The sequence below is a fragment of the Mytilus galloprovincialis genome, chromosome 12, assembly GCF_965363235.1.
Source record: "Mytilus galloprovincialis chromosome 12, xbMytGall1.hap1.1, whole genome shotgun sequence".
NCBI lineage: Eukaryota > Metazoa > Mollusca > Bivalvia > Mytilida > Mytilidae > Mytilus > Mytilus galloprovincialis.
The window spans coordinates 44,127,258-44,148,942 of record NC_134849.1 but is presented as its reverse complement, the minus strand read 5'-3'; the positions used below and the strand labels follow the sequence as shown (position 1 = coordinate 44,148,942).

At 31.3% G+C, this 21,685-nt stretch overlaps 1 protein-coding gene across 1 annotated transcript in view; it reads left to right on the top strand.

Annotated features, from left to right (window-relative positions):
* The window catches only part of LOC143053869 (glutaminase kidney isoform, mitochondrial-like), a 62,976-nt gene that overhangs the window by 16,097 nt on the left and 25,194 nt on the right, over positions 1 to 21,685 (top strand). The window contains exon 7 of the mRNA XM_076226660.1: positions 306 to 469. Within this exon, the coding sequence (XP_076082775.1) occupies positions 306 to 469 (164 nt within the window). The remainder of the gene's footprint in view (positions 1 to 305; positions 470 to 21,685) is intronic.

Genomic DNA, 21,685 nt, shown 5'->3' with positions numbered 1-21,685 from the left:
TAAAAGCAAAACCGTTTCTTACATTAATACAGGCCATTATTTAATACAGGACCATAAGGAATAAACAGGGCATTTTTAATCAACAGGGCCATTATGAAAAAAACCCAGAGCCATTATAAAAAAATGTCTATTACAAAAAAATCAGGACTATTCACATAGATTTTTATTCTATTTTTAGACATTTTGTCGGGAACTATAATGTACAATTATTCTATTTTTAGGCATTCTGCTGGGAACTATAATACCATTATTCTATTTTTAGGCATTCTGTTGGGAACTATAATGTATCATTATTCTATTTTTAGGCATTCTGTTGGGAACTATAATGTACCATTTTGCTTACAGTCAACTAGTAAACCACTAGTGTATGCCCTAGTTCAAGAGGAATTAAATCAAGAAACAGTTCATCAGTATGTTGGCCATGAACCCAGTGGGATTACGTTCAATGCCATTTCTCTCGATCCTGCAAGTAAGATATATTTGATAATTCTAGAATGCCATAATGCCCTATCTCATCAAGTACTGTAAATTCAAAAATTATTGCCTGCATTTATTATTTTTGTCATTTTGAACAAAAAATTTTGCGAAATTGAGAAAAATCCGGTTAAATTCATATAAAAAATTTAAAAAATGCAAATTTAAGTTATAATTGTGATTATAACCCTGTTGCATTTTTCGCAATAATTTCTGTATTTACAGTAGTATGTAGTTAAACCTCTTGTACACCACTGCCCTGAGGATGGTAACTAGTAGTGTGAGTCTTCTTCAATCCTGTCAGGTTAAAGAGTTCCTTTATGACTTTGGAGGGACGAAAGATACCAAAGGGACAGTCAAACTCATAAATTGAAAATAAACTGACAACGCATGATGGCTAAAAATTAAAAAGACAAACAGGCAAACAATAGTACACATGACACAACATAGAAAACTAAACAATTAACAACATGAACCCGACCAAAAACTAGGGGTGATCTCAGGTGCTCCAGAAGGGGAAGCAGATCCTTCTCCACATGTGGCACCTGTCATGCAATTCATTCCCTGGTCTTAAGTGTATCCTCCCAGGTACCCCGTAATGAACACTGTTGTGGTCCTGATTTTGTCAAGACATAAAAACCAATCCACCTCAGAAGAACGATTATGTTTGATAAGCCTAGAAAGTGCTACTACACATTAATCAAAACAGGGAGACAATCCTAACCTAGTAAATGTCCTCCAAACCGTAGAGTATAGGATTTGTCCTGTCTATTTTAGCAATTAGATTTTGCCTGGTCATTAATCATGCATATTCATGATATTAGTACACAGGTAACTTTTATCTATAAATAGTCGAATCTTCAGGAGTTTCGTAAACAACAACATTAAACGATATACATGTATACTACTTGATAACGTGTGACCTCACGTGTGTGGTAAAATTTGTTGATTGATGCACGTGGCTATTCTAGTAAATGAATTAATCTACAAAGCGAGAGCACTTTCAATTTTCATCAGCTAAGAGTGGACTAGCCCTTTTTGAAAGGCTTATGCTTGTTGGCCTTGTATATGATAAAGGGGACAAAGATATAAAAAATCTAATATATTTTTTTGGCTCTATCATTAATCAAATGAAAATAGTGAAATAATAATTCGCTTTTAGCATCCAGTATGGTTCAATTTTGTCAAAATAAGGTAAAAACAATAGATGTAAGACCCATTAAAATATTGCCATATTGATACATGTATATACATGTATAAAATACCACTGATGAACAAGGTATTGCTGGAACTCCCCTGTATTAAAATGTCTGGTTCTGCCCCTCTAAAGAATCCCATTTTAGCAGCACTAAATGATGAACTGAGAGGGCCACAGACCACAATTAATTCCTCTATCAGTTCTTTATAACCTTTTGCATCATTAAAAAAATTGCACCATGCACTTTTGTCCAATTTTTTGTGTGTGTAATGTATTGTCCTAGTCCAAATATATATCCAAAATTCAGAAAGATTGAAGCAATCACTTTTACAAATTTAGCCAATACACATCCATACCCCTATTGACAAGTCAAGAGATGTTCCGAAAACTGTAAATATCACCTTTTTGCACTTGACCTAATCACTCATTCCATATCAAAATCAGTTAAAATACAACCTCCAAAAATTTATTTGACCTCTCTTCTTTCATTTCCACCCAAAAAGAATAAAGGAATGAGTGAGGAAAGGAAAGAAAAAAAATTAAGGAAAAATACACTCTAATTAAAAGGAACTATATTCGTGGACAACGAAAAGCGGGGTCATTAATTGTGGTCTTGGGCCTATTAGGGGCCTAAAACTTGACCAATTCTAATAAAACTTGGCATGATTCAAGCTTAGTATATTATAAAACATGTTACAAAGTTTCAAAGCCATATGATACCAAATAAAAAAAATGTGGCATTTTTTATATGTGAATTTTGGGTGCTGAATTGTGGCGTTGAATTAAAACAATTAAAACTATCAAATTTGAGCTTCTAAAAACCAAAAGATACCAAAACTAACACTTTTTAATGTCTCTATGTATAAGTTAACATCTATTTAAAGCAACAGAAAGCATATTTCATGTATCAGACTTATGCAAAATGGACAGAAGTTAATTTTATATGAGCCTGTGCCAAAAAATAGAGGTTTTCAATTAGGGTGAGGCCTTATATCAAATGTAATATTTTTCACTTACCACAATTTTCTGAAGTTGTTAAGTTATTAAACAAACTTTAACAGGTTATAAATGTACTTTTGATGGAAATATAAGTTTCAAATAGCATAACGCATGTGGATAAAATGGTCTTTAGCAATGTTATGCTTAAAAAAACAGATTGCCAGTTTAGGCCGTTCCCCACATTTGCATATTTAAAAGCATATAAATGATATGGGAGATGGAGATATACTTCTTTTTGCTAAAATCTGTGCTCAGATATGATAAAACATGGAGCCTGGATGTAACAAGACTGTCACTTTCAACTATATATGCAGACAGTATGGTCTGATGCAAAGTTTATTAACTTTACTGTTTAAAAACTGAATGAAATGTCAGCCTCAAAAGGCCAATATTTAAACCACTAGCTATCGAACAGAAGAAAGTAAAGGTAGTCTGTGAAACAGAAATGGTTAAGCAACCAGTAATAAATGTTTTTGATGTAGGTTCAGTGCAATCTCTTTTGGAATACAACTTTTAAGTGCATAGAACTTCACATTTCACCTGCTGCGTATACTGACCGTTAGACTTAGACTATTAAAACAGCACATTTTGCACTCTTTTTATGTTTTTATCTACTTTTTTTTGTGTTCAGAGTTCACAAATAAGTTAAACAACTGAAATAAATACCACAAACACAAATAGATATCAGAAAAAAACTGTCAGAGAGAAATTAAGCATGCTGTTTTTGAAAAAATAGTGAAAAAAGTGAAAAAGCTACATTTTAGGCATTTAACCTGAAAAGTGACTTTTTCACAAAATTTCTATCAAATGAAAGTGAAAATCATTTCTTCTCATATAGTTTGACAAATCAATACCAATAGATCATTCAGAAAAGATGCCAAAGTAAAAATTCTAAATTTGCTGAAATGCACCTCTTAGGCCACAGACCACAATTAATTCCTCTATCAGTTCTTTATAACCTTTTGCATCATTAAAAAAATTGCACCATGCACTTTTGTCCAATTTTTTGTGTGTGTAATGTATTGTCCTAGTCCAAATATATATCCAAAATTCAGAAAGATTGAAGCAATCACTTTTACAAATTTAGCCAATACACATCCATACCCCTATTGACAAGTCAAGAGATGTTCCGAAAACTGTAAATATCACCTTTTTGCACTTGACCTAATCACTCATTCCATATCAAAATCAGTTAAAATACAACCTCCAAAAATTTATTTGACCTCTCTTCTTTCATTTCCACCCAAAAAGAATAAAGGAATGAGTGAGGAAAGGAAAGAAAAAAAATTAAGGAAAAATACACTCTAATTAAAAGGAACTATATTCGTGGACAACGAAAAGCGGGGTCATTAATTGTGGTCTTGGGCCTATTAGGGGCCTAAAACTTGACCAATTCTAATAAAACTTGGCATGATTCAAGCTTAGTATATTATAAAACATGTTACAAAGTTTCAAAGCCATATGATACCAAATAAAAAAAATGTGGCATTTTTTATATGTGAATTTTGGGTGCTGAATTGTGGCGTTGAATTAAAACAATTAAAACTATCAAATTTGAGCTTCTAAAAACCAAAAGATACCAAAACTAACACTTTTTAATGTCTCTATGTATAAGTTAACATCTATTTAAAGCAACAGAAAGCATATTTCATGTATCAGACTTATGCAAAATGGACAGAAGTTAATTTTATATGAGCCTGTGCCAAAAAATAGAGGTTTTCAATTAGGGTGAGGCCTTATATCAAATGTAATATTTTTCACTTACCACAATTTTCTGAAGTTGTTAAGTTATTAAACAAACTTTAACAGGTTATAAATGTACTTTTGATGGAAATATAAGTTTCAAATAGCATAACGCATGTGGATAAAATGGTCTTTAGCAATGTTATGCTTAAAAAAACAGATTGCCAGTTTAGGCCGTTCCCCACATTTGCATATTTAAAAGCATATAAATGATATGGGAGATGGAGATATACTTCTTTTTGCTAAAATCTGTGCTCAGATATGATAAAACATGGAGCCTGGATGTAACAAGACTGTCACTTTCAACTATATATGCAGACAGTATGGTCTGATGCAAAGTTTATTAACTTTACTGTTTAAAAACTGAATGAAATGTCAGCCTCAAAAGGCCAATATTTAAACCACTAGCTATCGAACAGAAGAAAGTAAAGGTAGTCTGTGAAACAGAAATGGTTAAGCAACCAGTAATAAATGTTTTTGATGTAGGTTCAGTGCAATCTCTTTTGGAATACAACTTTTAAGTGCATAGAACTTCACATTTCACCTGCTGCGTATACTGACCGTTAGACTTAGACTATTAAAACAGCACATTTTGCACTCTTTTTATGTTTTTATCTACTTTTTTTTGTGTTCAGAGTTCACAAATAAGTTAAACAACTGAAATAAATACCACAAACACAAATAGATATCAGAAAAAAACTGTCAGAGAGAAATTAAGCATGCTGTTTTTGAAAAAATAGTGAAAAAAGTGAAAAAGCTACATTTTAGGCATTTAACCTGAAAAGTGACTTTTTCACAAAATTTCTATCAAATGAAAGTGAAAATCATTTCTTCTCATATAGTTTGACAAATCAATACCAATAGATCATTCAGAAAAGATGCCAAAGTAAAAATTCTAAATTTGCTGAAATGCACCTCTTAGGCCACAGACCACAATTAATTCCTCTATCAGTTCTTTATAACCTTTTGCATCATTAAAAAAATTGCACCATGCACTTTTGTCCAATTTTTTGTGTGTGTAATGTATTGTCCTAGTCCAAATATATATCCAAAATTCAGAAAGATTGAAGCAATCACTTTTACAAATTTAGCCAATACACATCCATACCCCTATTGACAAGTCAAGAGATGTTCCGAAAACTGTAAATATCACCTTTTTGCACTTGACCTAATCACTCATTCCATATCAAAATCAGTTAAAATACAACCTCCAAAAATTTATTTGACCTCTCTTCTTTCATTTCCACCCAAAAAGAATAAAGGAATGAGTGAGGAAAGGAAAGAAAAAAAATTAAGGAAAAATACACTCTAATTAAAAGGAACTATATTCGTGGACAACGAAAAGCGGGGTCATTAATTGTGGTCTTGGGCCTATTAGGGGCCTAAAACTTGACCAATTCTAATAAAACTTGGCATGATTCAAGCTTAGTATATTATAAAACATGTTACAAAGTTTCAAAGCCATATGATACCAAATAAAAAAAATGTGGCATTTTTTATATGTGAATTTTGGGTGCTGAATTGTGGCGTTGAATTAAAACAATTAAAACTATCAAATTTGAGCTTCTAAAAACCAAAAGATACCAAAACTAACACTTTTTAATGTCTCTATGTATAAGTTAACATCTATTTAAAGCAACAGAAAGCATATTTCATGTATCAGACTTATGCAAAATGGACAGAAGTTAATTTTATATGAGCCTGTGCCAAAAAATAGAGGTTTTCAATTAGGGTGAGGCCTTATATCAAATGTAATATTTTTCACTTACCACAATTTTCTGAAGTTGTTAAGTTATTAAACAAACTTTAACAGGTTATAAATGTACTTTTGATGGAAATATAAGTTTCAAATAGCATAACGCATGTGGATAAAATGGTCTTTAGCAATGTTATGCTTAAAAAAACAGATTGCCAGTTTAGGCCGTTCCCCACATTTGCATATTTAAAAGCATATAAATGATATGGGAGATGGAGATATACTTCTTTTTGCTAAAATCTGTGCTCAGATATGATAAAACATGGAGCCTGGATGTAACAAGACTGTCACTTTCAACTATATATGCAGACAGTATGGTCTGATGCAAAGTTTATTAACTTTACTGTTTAAAAACTGAATGAAATGTCAGCCTCAAAAGGCCAATATTTAAACCACTAGCTATCGAACAGAAGAAAGTAAAGGTAGTCTGTGAAACAGAAATGGTTAAGCAACCAGTAATAAATGTTTTTGATGTAGGTTCAGTGCAATCTCTTTTGGAATACAACTTTTAAGTGCATAGAACTTCACATTTCACCTGCTGCGTATACTGACCGTTAGACTTAGACTATTAAAACAGCACATTTTGCACTCTTTTTATGTTTTTATCTACTTTTTTTTGTGTTCAGAGTTCACAAATAAGTTAAACAACTGAAATAAATACCACAAACACAAATAGATATCAGAAAAAAACTGTCAGAGAGAAATTAAGCATGCTGTTTTTGAAAAAATAGTGAAAAAAGTGAAAAAGCTACATTTTAGGCATTTAACCTGAAAAGTGACTTTTTCACAAAATTTCTATCAAATGAAAGTGAAAATCATTTCTTCTCATATAGTTTGACAAATCAATACCAATAGATCATTCAGAAAAGATGCCAAAGTAAAAATTCTAAATTTGCTGAAATGCACCTCTTAGGCCACAGACCACAATTAATTCCTCTATCAGTTCTTTATAACCTTTTGCATCATTAAAAAAATTGCACCATGCACTTTTGTCCAATTTTTTGTGTGTGTAATGTATTGTCCTAGTCCAAATATATATCCAAAATTCAGAAAGATTGAAGCAATCACTTTTACAAATTTAGCCAATACACATCCATACCCCTATTGACAAGTCAAGAGATGTTCCGAAAACTGTAAATATCACCTTTTTGCACTTGACCTAATCACTCATTCCATATCAAAATCAGTTAAAATACAACCTCCAAAAATTTATTTGACCTCTCTTCTTTCATTTCCACCCAAAAAGAATAAAGGAATGAGTGAGGAAAGGAAAGAAAAAAAATTAAGGAAAAATACACTCTAATTAAAAGGAACTATATTCGTGGACAACGAAAAGCGGGGTCATTAATTGTGGTCTTGGGCCTATTAGGGGCCTAAAACTTGACCAATTCTAATAAAACTTGGCATGATTCAAGCTTAGTATATTATAAAACATGTTACAAAGTTTCAAAGCCATATGATACCAAATAAAAAAAATGTGGCATTTTTTATATGTGAATTTTGGGTGCTGAATTGTGGCGTTGAATTAAAACAATTAAAACTATCAAATTTGAGCTTCTAAAAACCAAAAGATACCAAAACTAACACTTTTTAATGTCTCTATGTATAAGTTAACATCTATTTAAAGCAACAGAAAGCATATTTCATGTATCAGACTTATGCAAAATGGACAGAAGTTAATTTTATATGAGCCTGTGCCAAAAAATAGAGGTTTTCAATTAGGGTGAGGCCTTATATCAAATGTAATATTTTTCACTTACCACAATTTTCTGAAGTTGTTAAGTTATTAAACAAACTTTAACAGGTTATAAATGTACTTTTGATGGAAATATAAGTTTCAAATAGCATAACGCATGTGGATAAAATGGTCTTTAGCAATGTTATGCTTAAAAAAACAGATTGCCAGTTTAGGCCGTTCCCCACATTTGCATATTTAAAAGCATATAAATGATATGGGAGATGGAGATATACTTCTTTTTGCTAAAATCTGTGCTCAGATATGATAAAACATGGAGCCTGGATGTAACAAGACTGTCACTTTCAACTATATATGCAGACAGTATGGTCTGATGCAAAGTTTATTAACTTTACTGTTTAAAAACTGAATGAAATGTCAGCCTCAAAAGGCCAATATTTAAACCACTAGCTATCGAACAGAAGAAAGTAAAGGTAGTCTGTGAAACAGAAATGGTTAAGCAACCAGTAATAAATGTTTTTGATGTAGGTTCAGTGCAATCTCTTTTGGAATACAACTTTTAAGTGCATAGAACTTCACATTTCACCTGCTGCGTATACTGACCGTTAGACTTAGACTATTAAAACAGCACATTTTGCACTCTTTTTATGTTTTTATCTACTTTTTTTTGTGTTCAGAGTTCACAAATAAGTTAAACAACTGAAATAAATACCACAAACACAAATAGATATCAGAAAAAAACTGTCAGAGAGAAATTAAGCATGCTGTTTTTGAAAAAATAGTGAAAAAAGTGAAAAAGCTACATTTTAGGCATTTAACCTGAAAAGTGACTTTTTCACAAAATTTCTATCAAATGAAAGTGAAAATCATTTCTTCTCATATAGTTTGACAAATCAATACCAATAGATCATTCAGAAAAGATGCCAAAGTAAAAATTCTAAATTTGCTGAAATGCACCTCTTAGGCCACAGACCACAATTAATTCCTCTATCAGTTCTTTATAACCTTTTGCATCATTAAAAAAATTGCACCATGCACTTTTGTCCAATTTTTTGTGTGTGTAATGTATTGTCCTAGTCCAAATATATATCCAAAATTCAGAAAGATTGAAGCAATCACTTTTACAAATTTAGCCAATACACATCCATACCCCTATTGACAAGTCAAGAGATGTTCCGAAAACTGTAAATATCACCTTTTTGCACTTGACCTAATCACTCATTCCATATCAAAATCAGTTAAAATACAACCTCCAAAAATTTATTTGACCTCTCTTCTTTCATTTCCACCCAAAAAGAATAAAGGAATGAGTGAGGAAAGGAAAGAAAAAAAATTAAGGAAAAATACACTCTAATTAAAAGGAACTATATTCGTGGACAACGAAAAGCGGGGTCATTAATTGTGGTCTTGGGCCTATTAGGGGCCTAAAACTTGACCAATTCTAATAAAACTTGGCATGATTCAAGCTTAGTATATTATAAAACATGTTACAAAGTTTCAAAGCCATATGATACCAAATAAAAAAAATGTGGCATTTTTTATATGTGAATTTTGGGTGCTGAATTGTGGCGTTGAATTAAAACAATTAAAACTATCAAATTTGAGCTTCTAAAAACCAAAAGATACCAAAACTAACACTTTTTAATGTCTCTATGTATAAGTTAACATCTATTTAAAGCAACAGAAAGCATATTTCATGTATCAGACTTATGCAAAATGGACAGAAGTTAATTTTATATGAGCCTGTGCCAAAAAATAGAGGTTTTCAATTAGGGTGAGGCCTTATATCAAATGTAATATTTTTCACTTACCACAATTTTCTGAAGTTGTTAAGTTATTAAACAAACTTTAACAGGTTATAAATGTACTTTTGATGGAAATATAAGTTTCAAATAGCATAACGCATGTGGATAAAATGGTCTTTAGCAATGTTATGCTTAAAAAAACAGATTGCCAGTTTAGGCCGTTCCCCACATTTGCATATTTAAAAGCATATAAATGATATGGGAGATGGAGATATACTTCTTTTTGCTAAAATCTGTGCTCAGATATGATAAAACATGGAGCCTGGATGTAACAAGACTGTCACTTTCAACTATATATGCAGACAGTATGGTCTGATGCAAAGTTTATTAACTTTACTGTTTAAAAACTGAATGAAATGTCAGCCTCAAAAGGCCAATATTTAAACCACTAGCTATCGAACAGAAGAAAGTAAAGGTAGTCTGTGAAACAGAAATGGTTAAGCAACCAGTAATAAATGTTTTTGATGTAGGTTCAGTGCAATCTCTTTTGGAATACAACTTTTAAGTGCATAGAACTTCACATTTCACCTGCTGCGTATACTGACCGTTAGACTTAGACTATTAAAACAGCACATTTTGCACTCTTTTTATGTTTTTATCTACTTTTTTTTGTGTTCAGAGTTCACAAATAAGTTAAACAACTGAAATAAATACCACAAACACAAATAGATATCAGAAAAAAACTGTCAGAGAGAAATTAAGCATGCTGTTTTTGAAAAAATAGTGAAAAAAGTGAAAAAGCTACATTTTAGGCATTTAACCTGAAAAGTGACTTTTTCACAAAATTTCTATCAAATGAAAGTGAAAATCATTTCTTCTCATATAGTTTGACAAATCAATACCAATAGATCATTCAGAAAAGATGCCAAAGTAAAAATTCTAAATTTGCTGAAATGCACCTCTTAGGCCACAGACCACAATTAATTCCTCTATCAGTTCTTTATAACCTTTTGCATCATTAAAAAAATTGCACCATGCACTTTTGTCCAATTTTTTGTGTGTGTAATGTATTGTCCTAGTCCAAATATATATCCAAAATTCAGAAAGATTGAAGCAATCACTTTTACAAATTTAGCCAATACACATCCATACCCCTATTGACAAGTCAAGAGATGTTCCGAAAACTGTAAATATCACCTTTTTGCACTTGACCTAATCACTCATTCCATATCAAAATCAGTTAAAATACAACCTCCAAAAATTTATTTGACCTCTCTTCTTTCATTTCCACCCAAAAAGAATAAAGGAATGAGTGAGGAAAGGAAAGAAAAAAAATTAAGGAAAAATACACTCTAATTAAAAGGAACTATATTCGTGGACAACGAAAAGCGGGGTCATTAATTGTGGTCTTGGGCCTATTAGGGGCCTAAAACTTGACCAATTCTAATAAAACTTGGCATGATTCAAGCTTAGTATATTATAAAACATGTTACAAAGTTTCAAAGCCATATGATACCAAATAAAAAAAATGTGGCATTTTTTATATGTGAATTTTGGGTGCTGAATTGTGGCGTTGAATTAAAACAATTAAAACTATCAAATTTGAGCTTCTAAAAACCAAAAGATACCAAAACTAACACTTTTTAATGTCTCTATGTATAAGTTAACATCTATTTAAAGCAACAGAAAGCATATTTCATGTATCAGACTTATGCAAAATGGACAGAAGTTAATTTTATATGAGCCTGTGCCAAAAAATAGAGGTTTTCAATTAGGGTGAGGCCTTATATCAAATGTAATATTTTTCACTTACCACAATTTTCTGAAGTTGTTAAGTTATTAAACAAACTTTAACAGGTTATAAATGTACTTTTGATGGAAATATAAGTTTCAAATAGCATAACGCATGTGGATAAAATGGTCTTTAGCAATGTTATGCTTAAAAAAACAGATTGCCAGTTTAGGCCGTTCCCCACATTTGCATATTTAAAAGCATATAAATGATATGGGAGATGGAGATATACTTCTTTTTGCTAAAATCTGTGCTCAGATATGATAAAACATGGAGCCTGGATGTAACAAGACTGTCACTTTCAACTATATATGCAGACAGTATGGTCTGATGCAAAGTTTATTAACTTTACTGTTTAAAAACTGAATGAAATGTCAGCCTCAAAAGGCCAATATTTAAACCACTAGCTATCGAACAGAAGAAAGTAAAGGTAGTCTGTGAAACAGAAATGGTTAAGCAACCAGTAATAAATGTTTTTGATGTAGGTTCAGTGCAATCTCTTTTGGAATACAACTTTTAAGTGCATAGAACTTCACATTTCACCTGCTGCGTATACTGACCGTTAGACTTAGACTATTAAAACAGCACATTTTGCACTCTTTTTATGTTTTTATCTACTTTTTTTTGTGTTCAGAGTTCACAAATAAGTTAAACAACTGAAATAAATACCACAAACACAAATAGATATCAGAAAAAAACTGTCAGAGAGAAATTAAGCATGCTGTTTTTGAAAAAATAGTGAAAAAAGTGAAAAAGCTACATTTTAGGCATTTAACCTGAAAAGTGACTTTTTCACAAAATTTCTATCAAATGAAAGTGAAAATCATTTCTTCTCATATAGTTTGACAAATCAATACCAATAGATCATTCAGAAAAGATGCCAAAGTAAAAATTCTAAATTTGCTGAAATGCACCTCTTAGGCCACAGACCACAATTAATTCCTCTATCAGTTCTTTATAACCTTTTGCATCATTAAAAAAATTGCACCATGCACTTTTGTCCAATTTTTTGTGTGTGTAATGTATTGTCCTAGTCCAAATATATATCCAAAATTCAGAAAGATTGAAGCAATCACTTTTACAAATTTAGCCAATACACATCCATACCCCTATTGACAAGTCAAGAGATGTTCCGAAAACTGTAAATATCACCTTTTTGCACTTGACCTAATCACTCATTCCATATCAAAATCAGTTAAAATACAACCTCCAAAAATTTATTTGACCTCTCTTCTTTCATTTCCACCCAAAAAGAATAAAGGAATGAGTGAGGAAAGGAAAGAAAAAAAATTAAGGAAAAATACACTCTAATTAAAAGGAACTATATTCGTGGACAACGAAAAGCGGGGTCATTAATTGTGGTCTTGGGCCTATTAGGGGCCTAAAACTTGACCAATTCTAATAAAACTTGGCATGATTCAAGCTTAGTATATTATAAAACATGTTACAAAGTTTCAAAGCCATATGATACCAAATAAAAAAAATGTGGCATTTTTTATATGTGAATTTTGGGTGCTGAATTGTGGCGTTGAATTAAAACAATTAAAACTATCAAATTTGAGCTTCTAAAAACCAAAAGATACCAAAACTAACACTTTTTAATGTCTCTATGTATAAGTTAACATCTATTTAAAGCAACAGAAAGCATATTTCATGTATCAGACTTATGCAAAATGGACAGAAGTTAATTTTATATGAGCCTGTGCCAAAAAATAGAGGTTTTCAATTAGGGTGAGGCCTTATATCAAATGTAATATTTTTCACTTACCACAATTTTCTGAAGTTGTTAAGTTATTAAACAAACTTTAACAGGTTATAAATGTACTTTTGATGGAAATATAAGTTTCAAATAGCATAACGCATGTGGATAAAATGGTCTTTAGCAATGTTATGCTTAAAAAAACAGATTGCCAGTTTAGGCCGTTCCCCACATTTGCATATTTAAAAGCATATAAATGATATGGGAGATGGAGATATACTTCTTTTTGCTAAAATCTGTGCTCAGATATGATAAAACATGGAGCCTGGATGTAACAAGACTGTCACTTTCAACTATATATGCAGACAGTATGGTCTGATGCAAAGTTTATTAACTTTACTGTTTAAAAACTGAATGAAATGTCAGCCTCAAAAGGCCAATATTTAAACCACTAGCTATCGAACAGAAGAAAGTAAAGGTAGTCTGTGAAACAGAAATGGTTAAGCAACCAGTAATAAATGTTTTTGATGTAGGTTCAGTGCAATCTCTTTTGGAATACAACTTTTAAGTGCATAGAACTTCACATTTCACCTGCTGCGTATACTGACCGTTAGACTTAGACTATTAAAACAGCACATTTTGCACTCTTTTTATGTTTTTATCTACTTTTTTTTGTGTTCAGAGTTCACAAATAAGTTAAACAACTGAAATAAATACCACAAACACAAATAGATATCAGAAAAAAACTGTCAGAGAGAAATTAAGCATGCTGTTTTTGAAAAAATAGTGAAAAAAGTGAAAAAGCTACATTTTAGGCATTTAACCTGAAAAGTGACTTTTTCACAAAATTTCTATCAAATGAAAGTGAAAATCATTTCTTCTCATATAGTTTGACAAATCAATACCAATAGATCATTCAGAAAAGATGCCAAAGTAAAAATTCTAAATTTGCTGAAATGCACCTCTTAGGCCACAGACCACAATTAATTCCTCTATCAGTTCTTTATAACCTTTTGCATCATTAAAAAAATTGCACCATGCACTTTTGTCCAATTTTTTGTGTGTGTAATGTATTGTCCTAGTCCAAATATATATCCAAAATTCAGAAAGATTGAAGCAATCACTTTTACAAATTTAGCCAATACACATCCATACCCCTATTGACAAGTCAAGAGATGTTCCGAAAACTGTAAATATCACCTTTTTGCACTTGACCTAATCACTCATTCCATATCAAAATCAGTTAAAATACAACCTCCAAAAATTTATTTGACCTCTCTTCTTTCATTTCCACCCAAAAAGAATAAAGGAATGAGTGAGGAAAGGAAAGAAAAAAAATTAAGGAAAAATACACTCTAATTAAAAGGAACTATATTCGTGGACAACGAAAAGCGGGGTCATTAATTGTGGTCTTGGGCCTATTAGGGGCCTAAAACTTGACCAATTCTAATAAAACTTGGCATGATTCAAGCTTAGTATATTATAAAACATGTTACAAAGTTTCAAAGCCATATGATACCAAATAAAAAAAATGTGGCATTTTTTATATGTGAATTTTGGGTGCTGAATTGTGGCGTTGAATTAAAACAATTAAAACTATCAAATTTGAGCTTCTAAAAACCAAAAGATACCAAAACTAACACTTTTTAATGTCTCTATGTATAAGTTAACATCTATTTAAAGCAACAGAAAGCATATTTCATGTATCAGACTTATGCAAAATGGACAGAAGTTAATTTTATATGAGCCTGTGCCAAAAAATAGAGGTTTTCAATTAGGGTGAGGCCTTATATCAAATGTAATATTTTTCACTTACCACAATTTTCTGAAGTTGTTAAGTTATTAAACAAACTTTAACAGGTTATAAATGTACTTTTGATGGAAATATAAGTTTCAAATAGCATAACGCATGTGGATAAAATGGTCTTTAGCAATGTTATGCTTAAAAAAACAGATTGCCAGTTTAGGCCGTTCCCCACATTTGCATATTTAAAAGCATATAAATGATATGGGAGATGGAGATATACTTCTTTTTGCTAAAATCTGTGCTCAGATATGATAAAACATGGAGCCTGGATGTAACAAGACTGTCACTTTCAACTATATATGCAGACAGTATGGTCTGATGCAAAGTTTATTAACTTTACTGTTTAAAAACTGAATGAAATGTCAGCCTCAAAAGGCCAATATTTAAACCACTAGCTATCGAACAGAAGAAAGTAAAGGTAGTCTGTGAAACAGAAATGGTTAAGCAACCAGTAATAAATGTTTTTGATGTAGGTTCAGTGCAATCTCTTTTGGAATACAACTTTTAAGTGCATAGAACTTCACATTTCACCTGCTGCGTATACTGACCGTTAGACTTAGACTATTAAAACAGCACATTTTGCACTCTTTTTATGTTTTTATCTACTTTTTTTTGTGTTCAGAGTTCACAAATAAGTTAAACAACTGAAATAAATACCACAAACACAAATAGATATCAGAAAAAAACTGTCAGAGAGAAATTAAGCATGCTGTTTTTGAAAAAATAGTGAAAAAAGTGAAAAAGCTACATTTTAGGCATTTAACCTGAAAAGTGACTTTTTCACAAAATTTCTATCAAATGAAAGTGAAAATCATTTCTTCTCATATAGTTTGACAAATCAATACCAATAGATCATTCAGAAAAGATGCCAAAGTAAAAATTCTAAATTTGCTGAAATGCACCTCTTAGGCCACAGACCACAATTAATTCCTCTATCAGTTCTTTATAACCTTTTGCATCATTAAAAAAATTGCACCATGCACTTTTGTCCAATTTTTTGTGTGTGTAATGTATTGTCCTAGTCCAAATATATATCCAAAATTCAGAAAGATTGAAGCAATCACTTTTACAAATTTAGCCAATACACATCCATACCCCTATTGACAAGTCAAGAGATGTTCCGAAAACTGTAAATATCACCTTTTTGCACTTGACCTAATCACTCATTCCATATCAAAATCAGTTAAAATACAACCTCCAAAAATTTATTTGACCTCTCTTCTTTCATTTCCACCCAAAAAGAATAAAGGAATGAGTGAGGAAAGGAAAGAAAAAAAATTAAGGAAAAATACACTCTAATTAAAAGGAACTATATTCGTGGACAACGAAAAGCGGGGTCATTAATTGTGGTCTTGGGCCTATTAGGGGCCTAAAACTTGACCAATTCTAATAAAACTTGGCATGATTCAAGCTTAGTATATTATAAAACATGTTACAAAGTTTCAAAGCCATATGATACCAAATAAAAAAAATGTGGCATTTTTTATATGTGAATTTTGGGTGCTGAATTGTGGCGTTGAATTAAAACAATTAAAACTATCAAATTTGAGCTTCTAAAAACCAAAAGATACCAAAACTAACACTTTTTAATGTCTCTATGTATAAGTTAACATCTATTTAAAGCAACAGAAAGCATATTTCATGTATCAGACTTATGCAAAATGGACAGAAGTTAATTTTATATGAGCCTGTGCCAAAAAATAGAGGTTTTCAATTAGGGTGAGGCCTTATATCAAATGTAATATTTTTCACTTACCACAATTTTCTGAAGTTGTTAAGTTATTAAACAAACTTTAACAGGTTATAAATGTACTTTTGATGGAAATATAAGTTTCAAATAGCATAACGCATGTGGATAAAATGGTCTTTAGCAATGTTATGCTTAAAAAAACAGATTGCCAGTTTAGGCCGTTCCCCACATTTGCATATTTAAAAGCATATAAATGATATGGGAGATGGAGATATACTTCTTTTTGCTAAAATCTGTGCTCAGATATGATAAAACATGGAGCCTGGATGTAACAAGACTGTCACTTTCAACTATATATGCAGACAGTATGGTCTGATGCAAAGTTTATTAACTTTACTGTTTAAAAACTGAATGAAATGTCAGCCTCAAAAGGCCAATATTTAAACCACTAGCTATCGAACAGAAGAAAGTAAAGGTAGTCTGTGAAACAGAAATGGTTAAGCAACCAGTAATAAATGTTTTTGATGTAGGTTCAGTGCAATCTCTTTTGGAATACAACTTTTAAGTGCATAGAACTTCACATTTCACCTGCTGCGTATACTGACCGTTAGACTTAGACTATTAAAACAGCACATTTTGCACTCTTTTTATGTTTTTATCTACTTTTTTTTGTGTTCAGAGTTCACAAATAAGTTAAACAACTGAAATAAATACCACAAACACAAATAGATATCAGAAAAAAACTGTCAGAGAGAAATTAAGCATGCTGTTTTTGAAAAAATAGTGAAAAAAGTGAAAAAGCTACATTTTAGGCATTTAACCTGAAAAGTGACTTTTTCACAAAATTTCTATCAAATGAAAGTGAAAATCATTTCTTCTCATATAGTTTGACAAATCAATACCAATAGATCATTCAGAAAAGATGCCAAAGTAAAAATTCTAAATTTGCTGAAATGCACCTCTTAGGCCACAGACCACAATTAATTCCTCTATCAGTTCTTTATAACCTTTTGCATCATTAAAAAAATTGCACCATGCACTTTTGTCCAATTTTTTGTGTGTGTAATGTATTGTCCTAGTCCAAATATATATCCAAAATTCAGAAAGATTGAAGCAATCACTTTTACAAATTTAGCCAATACACATCCATACCCCTATTGACAAGTCAAGAGATGTTCCGAAAACTGTAAATATCACCTTTTTGCACTTGACCTAATCACTCATTCCATATCAAAATCAGTTAAAATACAACCTCCAAAAATTTATTTGACCTCTCTTCTTTCATTTCCACCCAAAAAGAATAAAGGAATGAGTGAGGAAAGGAAAGAAAAAAAATTAAGGAAAAATACACTCTAATTAAAAGGAACTATATTCGTGGACAACGAAAAGCGGGGTCATTAATTGTGGTCTTGGGCCTATTAGGGGCCTAAAACTTGACCAATTCTAATAAAACTTGGCATGATTCAAGCTTAGTATATTATAAAACATGTTACAAAGTTTCAAAGCCATATGATACCAAATAAAAAAAATGTGGCATTTTTTATATGTGAATTTTGGGTGCTGAATTGTGGCGTTGAATTAAAACAATTAAAACTATCAAATTTGAGCTTCTAAAAACCAAAAGATACCAAAACTAACACTTTTTAATGTCTCTATGTATAAGTTAACATCTATTTAAAGCAACAGAAAGCATATTTCATGTATCAGACTTATGCAAAATGGACAGAAGTTAATTTTATATGAGCCTGTGCCAAAAAATAGAGGTTTTCAATTAGGGTGAGGCCTTATATCAAATGTAATATTTTTCACTTACCACAATTTTCTGAAGTTGTTAAGTTATTAAACAAACTTTAACAGGTTATAAATGTACTTTTGATGGAAATATAAGTTTCAAATAGCATAACGCATGTGGATAAAATGGTCTTTAGCAATGTTATGCTTAAAAAAACAGATTGCCAGTTTAGGCCGTTCCCCACATTTGCATATTTAAAAGCATATAAATGATATGGGAGATGGAGATATACTTCTTTTTGCTAAAATCTGTGCTCAGATATGATAAAACATGGAGCCTGGATGTAACAAGACTGTCACTTTCAACTATATATGCAGACAGTATGGTCTGATGCAAAGTTTATTAACTTTACTGTTTAAAAACTGAATGAAATGTCAGCCTCAAAAGGCCAATATTTAAACCACTAGCTATCGAACAGAAGAAAGTAAAGGTAGTCTGTGAAACAGAAATGGTTAAGCAACCAGTAATAAATGTTTTTGATGTAGGTTCAGTGCAATCTCTTTTGGAATACAACTTTTAAGTGCATAGAACTTCACATTTCACCTGCTGCGTATACTGACCGTTAGACTTAGACTATTAAAACAGCACATTTTGCACTCTTTTTATGTTTTTATCTACTTTTTTTTGTGTTCAGAGTTCACAAATAAGTTAAACAACTGAAATAAATACCACAAACACAAATAGATATCAGAAAAAAACTGTCAGAGAGAAATTAAGCATGCTGTTTTTGAAAAAATAGTGAAAAAAGTGAAAAAGCTACATTTTAGGCATTTAACCTGAAAAGTGACTTTTTCACAAAATTTCTATCAAATGAAAGTGAAAATCATTTCTTCTCATATAGTTTGACAAATCAATACCAATAGATCATTCAGAAAAGATGCCAAAGTAAAAATTCTAAATTTGCTGAAATGCACCTCTTAGGCCACAGACCACAATTAATTCCTCTATCAGTTCTTTATAACCTTTTGCATCATTAAAAAAATTGCACCATGCACTTTTGTCCAATTTTTTGTGTGTGTAATGTATTGTCCTAGTCCAAATATATATCCAAAATTCAGAAAGATTGAAGCAATCACTTTTACAAATTTAGCCAATACACATCCATACCCCTATTGACAAGTCAAGAGATGTTCCGAAAACTGTAAATATCACCTTTTTGCACTTGACCTAATCACTCATTCCATATCAAAATCAGTTAAAATACAACCTCCAAAAATTTATTTGACCTCTCTTCTTTCATTTCCACCCAAAAAGAATAAAGGAATGAGTGAGGAAAGGAAAGAAAAAAAATTAAGGAAAAATACACTCTAATTAAAAGGAACTATATTCGTGGACAACGAAAAGCGGGGTCATTAATTGTGGTCTTGGGCCTATTAGGGGCCTAAAACTTGACCAATTCTAATAAAACTTGGCATGATTCAAGCTTAGTATATTATAAAACATGTTACAAAGTTTCAAAGCCATATGATACCAAATAAAAAAAATGTGGCATTTTTTATATGTGAATTTTGGGTGCTGAATTGTGGCGTTGAATTAAAACAATTAAAACTATCAAATTTGAGCTTCTAAAAACCAAAAGATACCAAAACTAACACTTTTTAATGTCTCTATGTATAAGTTAACATCTATTTAAAGCAACAGAAAGCATATTTCATGTATCAGACTTATGCAAAATGGACAGAAGTTAATTTTATATGAGCCTGTGCCAAAAAATAGAGGTTTTCAATTAGGGTGAGGCCTTATATCAAATGTAATATTTTTCACTTACCACAATTTTCTGAAGTTGTTAAGTTATTAAACAAACTTTAACAGGTTATAAATGTACTTTTGATGGAAATATAAGTTTCAAATAGCATAACGCATGTGGATAAAATGGTCTTTAGCAATGTTATGCTTAAAAAAACAGATTGCCAGTTTAGGCCGTTCCCCACATTTGCATATTTAAAAGCATATAAATGATATGGGAGATGGAGATATACTTCTTTTTGCTAAAATCTGTGCTCAGATATGATAAAACATGGAGCCTGGATGTAACAAGACTGTCACTTTCAACTATATATGCAGACAGTATGGTCTGATGCAAAGTTTATTAACTTTACTGTTTAAAAACTGAATGAAATGTCAGCCTCAAAAGGCCAATATTTAAACCACTAGCTATCGAACAGAAGAAAGTAAAGGTAGTCTGTGAAACAGAAATGGTTAAGCAACCAGTAATAAATGTTTTTGATGTAGGTTCAGTGCAATCTCTTTTGGAATACAACTTTTAAGTGCATAGAACTTCACATTTCACCTGCTGCGTATACTGACCGTTAGACTTAGACTATTAAAACAGCACATTTTGCACTCTTTTTATGTTTTTATCTACTTTTTTTTGTGTTCAGAGTTCACAAATAAGTTAAACAACTGAAATAAATACCACAAACACAAATAGATATCAGAAAAAAACTGTCAGAGAGAAATTAAGCATGCTGTTTTTGAAAAAATAGTGAAAAAAGTGAAAAAGCTACATTTTAGGCATTTAACCTGAAAAGTGACTTTTTCACAAAATTTCTATCAAATGAAAGTGAAAATCATTTCTTCTCATATAGTTTGACAAATCAATACCAATAGATCATTCAGAAAAGATGCCAAAGTAAAAATTCTAAATTTGCTGAAATGCACCTCTTAGGCCACAGACCACAATTAATTCCTCTATCAGTTCTTTATAACCTTTTGCATCATTAAAAAAATTGCACCATGCACTTTTGTCCAATTTTTTGTGTGTGTAATGTATTGTCCTAGTCCAAATATATATCCAAAATTCAGAAAGATTGAAGCAATCACTTTTACAAATTTAGCCAATACACATCCATACCCCTATTGACAAGTCAAGAGATGTTCCGAAAACTGTAAATATCACCTTTTTGCACTTGACCTAATCACTCATTCCATATCAAAATCAGTTAAAATACAACCTCCAAAAATTTATTTGACCTCTCTTCTTTCATTTCCACCCAAAAAGAATAAAGGAATGAGTGAGGAAAGGAAAGAAAAAAAATTAAGGAAAAATACACTCTAATTAAAAGGAACTATATTCGTGGACAACGAAAAGCGGGGTCATTAATTGTGGTCTTGGGCCTATTAGGGGCCTAAAACTTGACCAATTCTAATAAAACTTGGCATGATTCAAGCTTAGTATATTATAAAACATGTTACAAAGTTTCAAAGCCATATGATACCAAATAAAAAAAATGTGGCATTTTTTATATGTGAATTTTGGGTGCTGAATTGTGGCGTTGAATTAAAACAATTAAA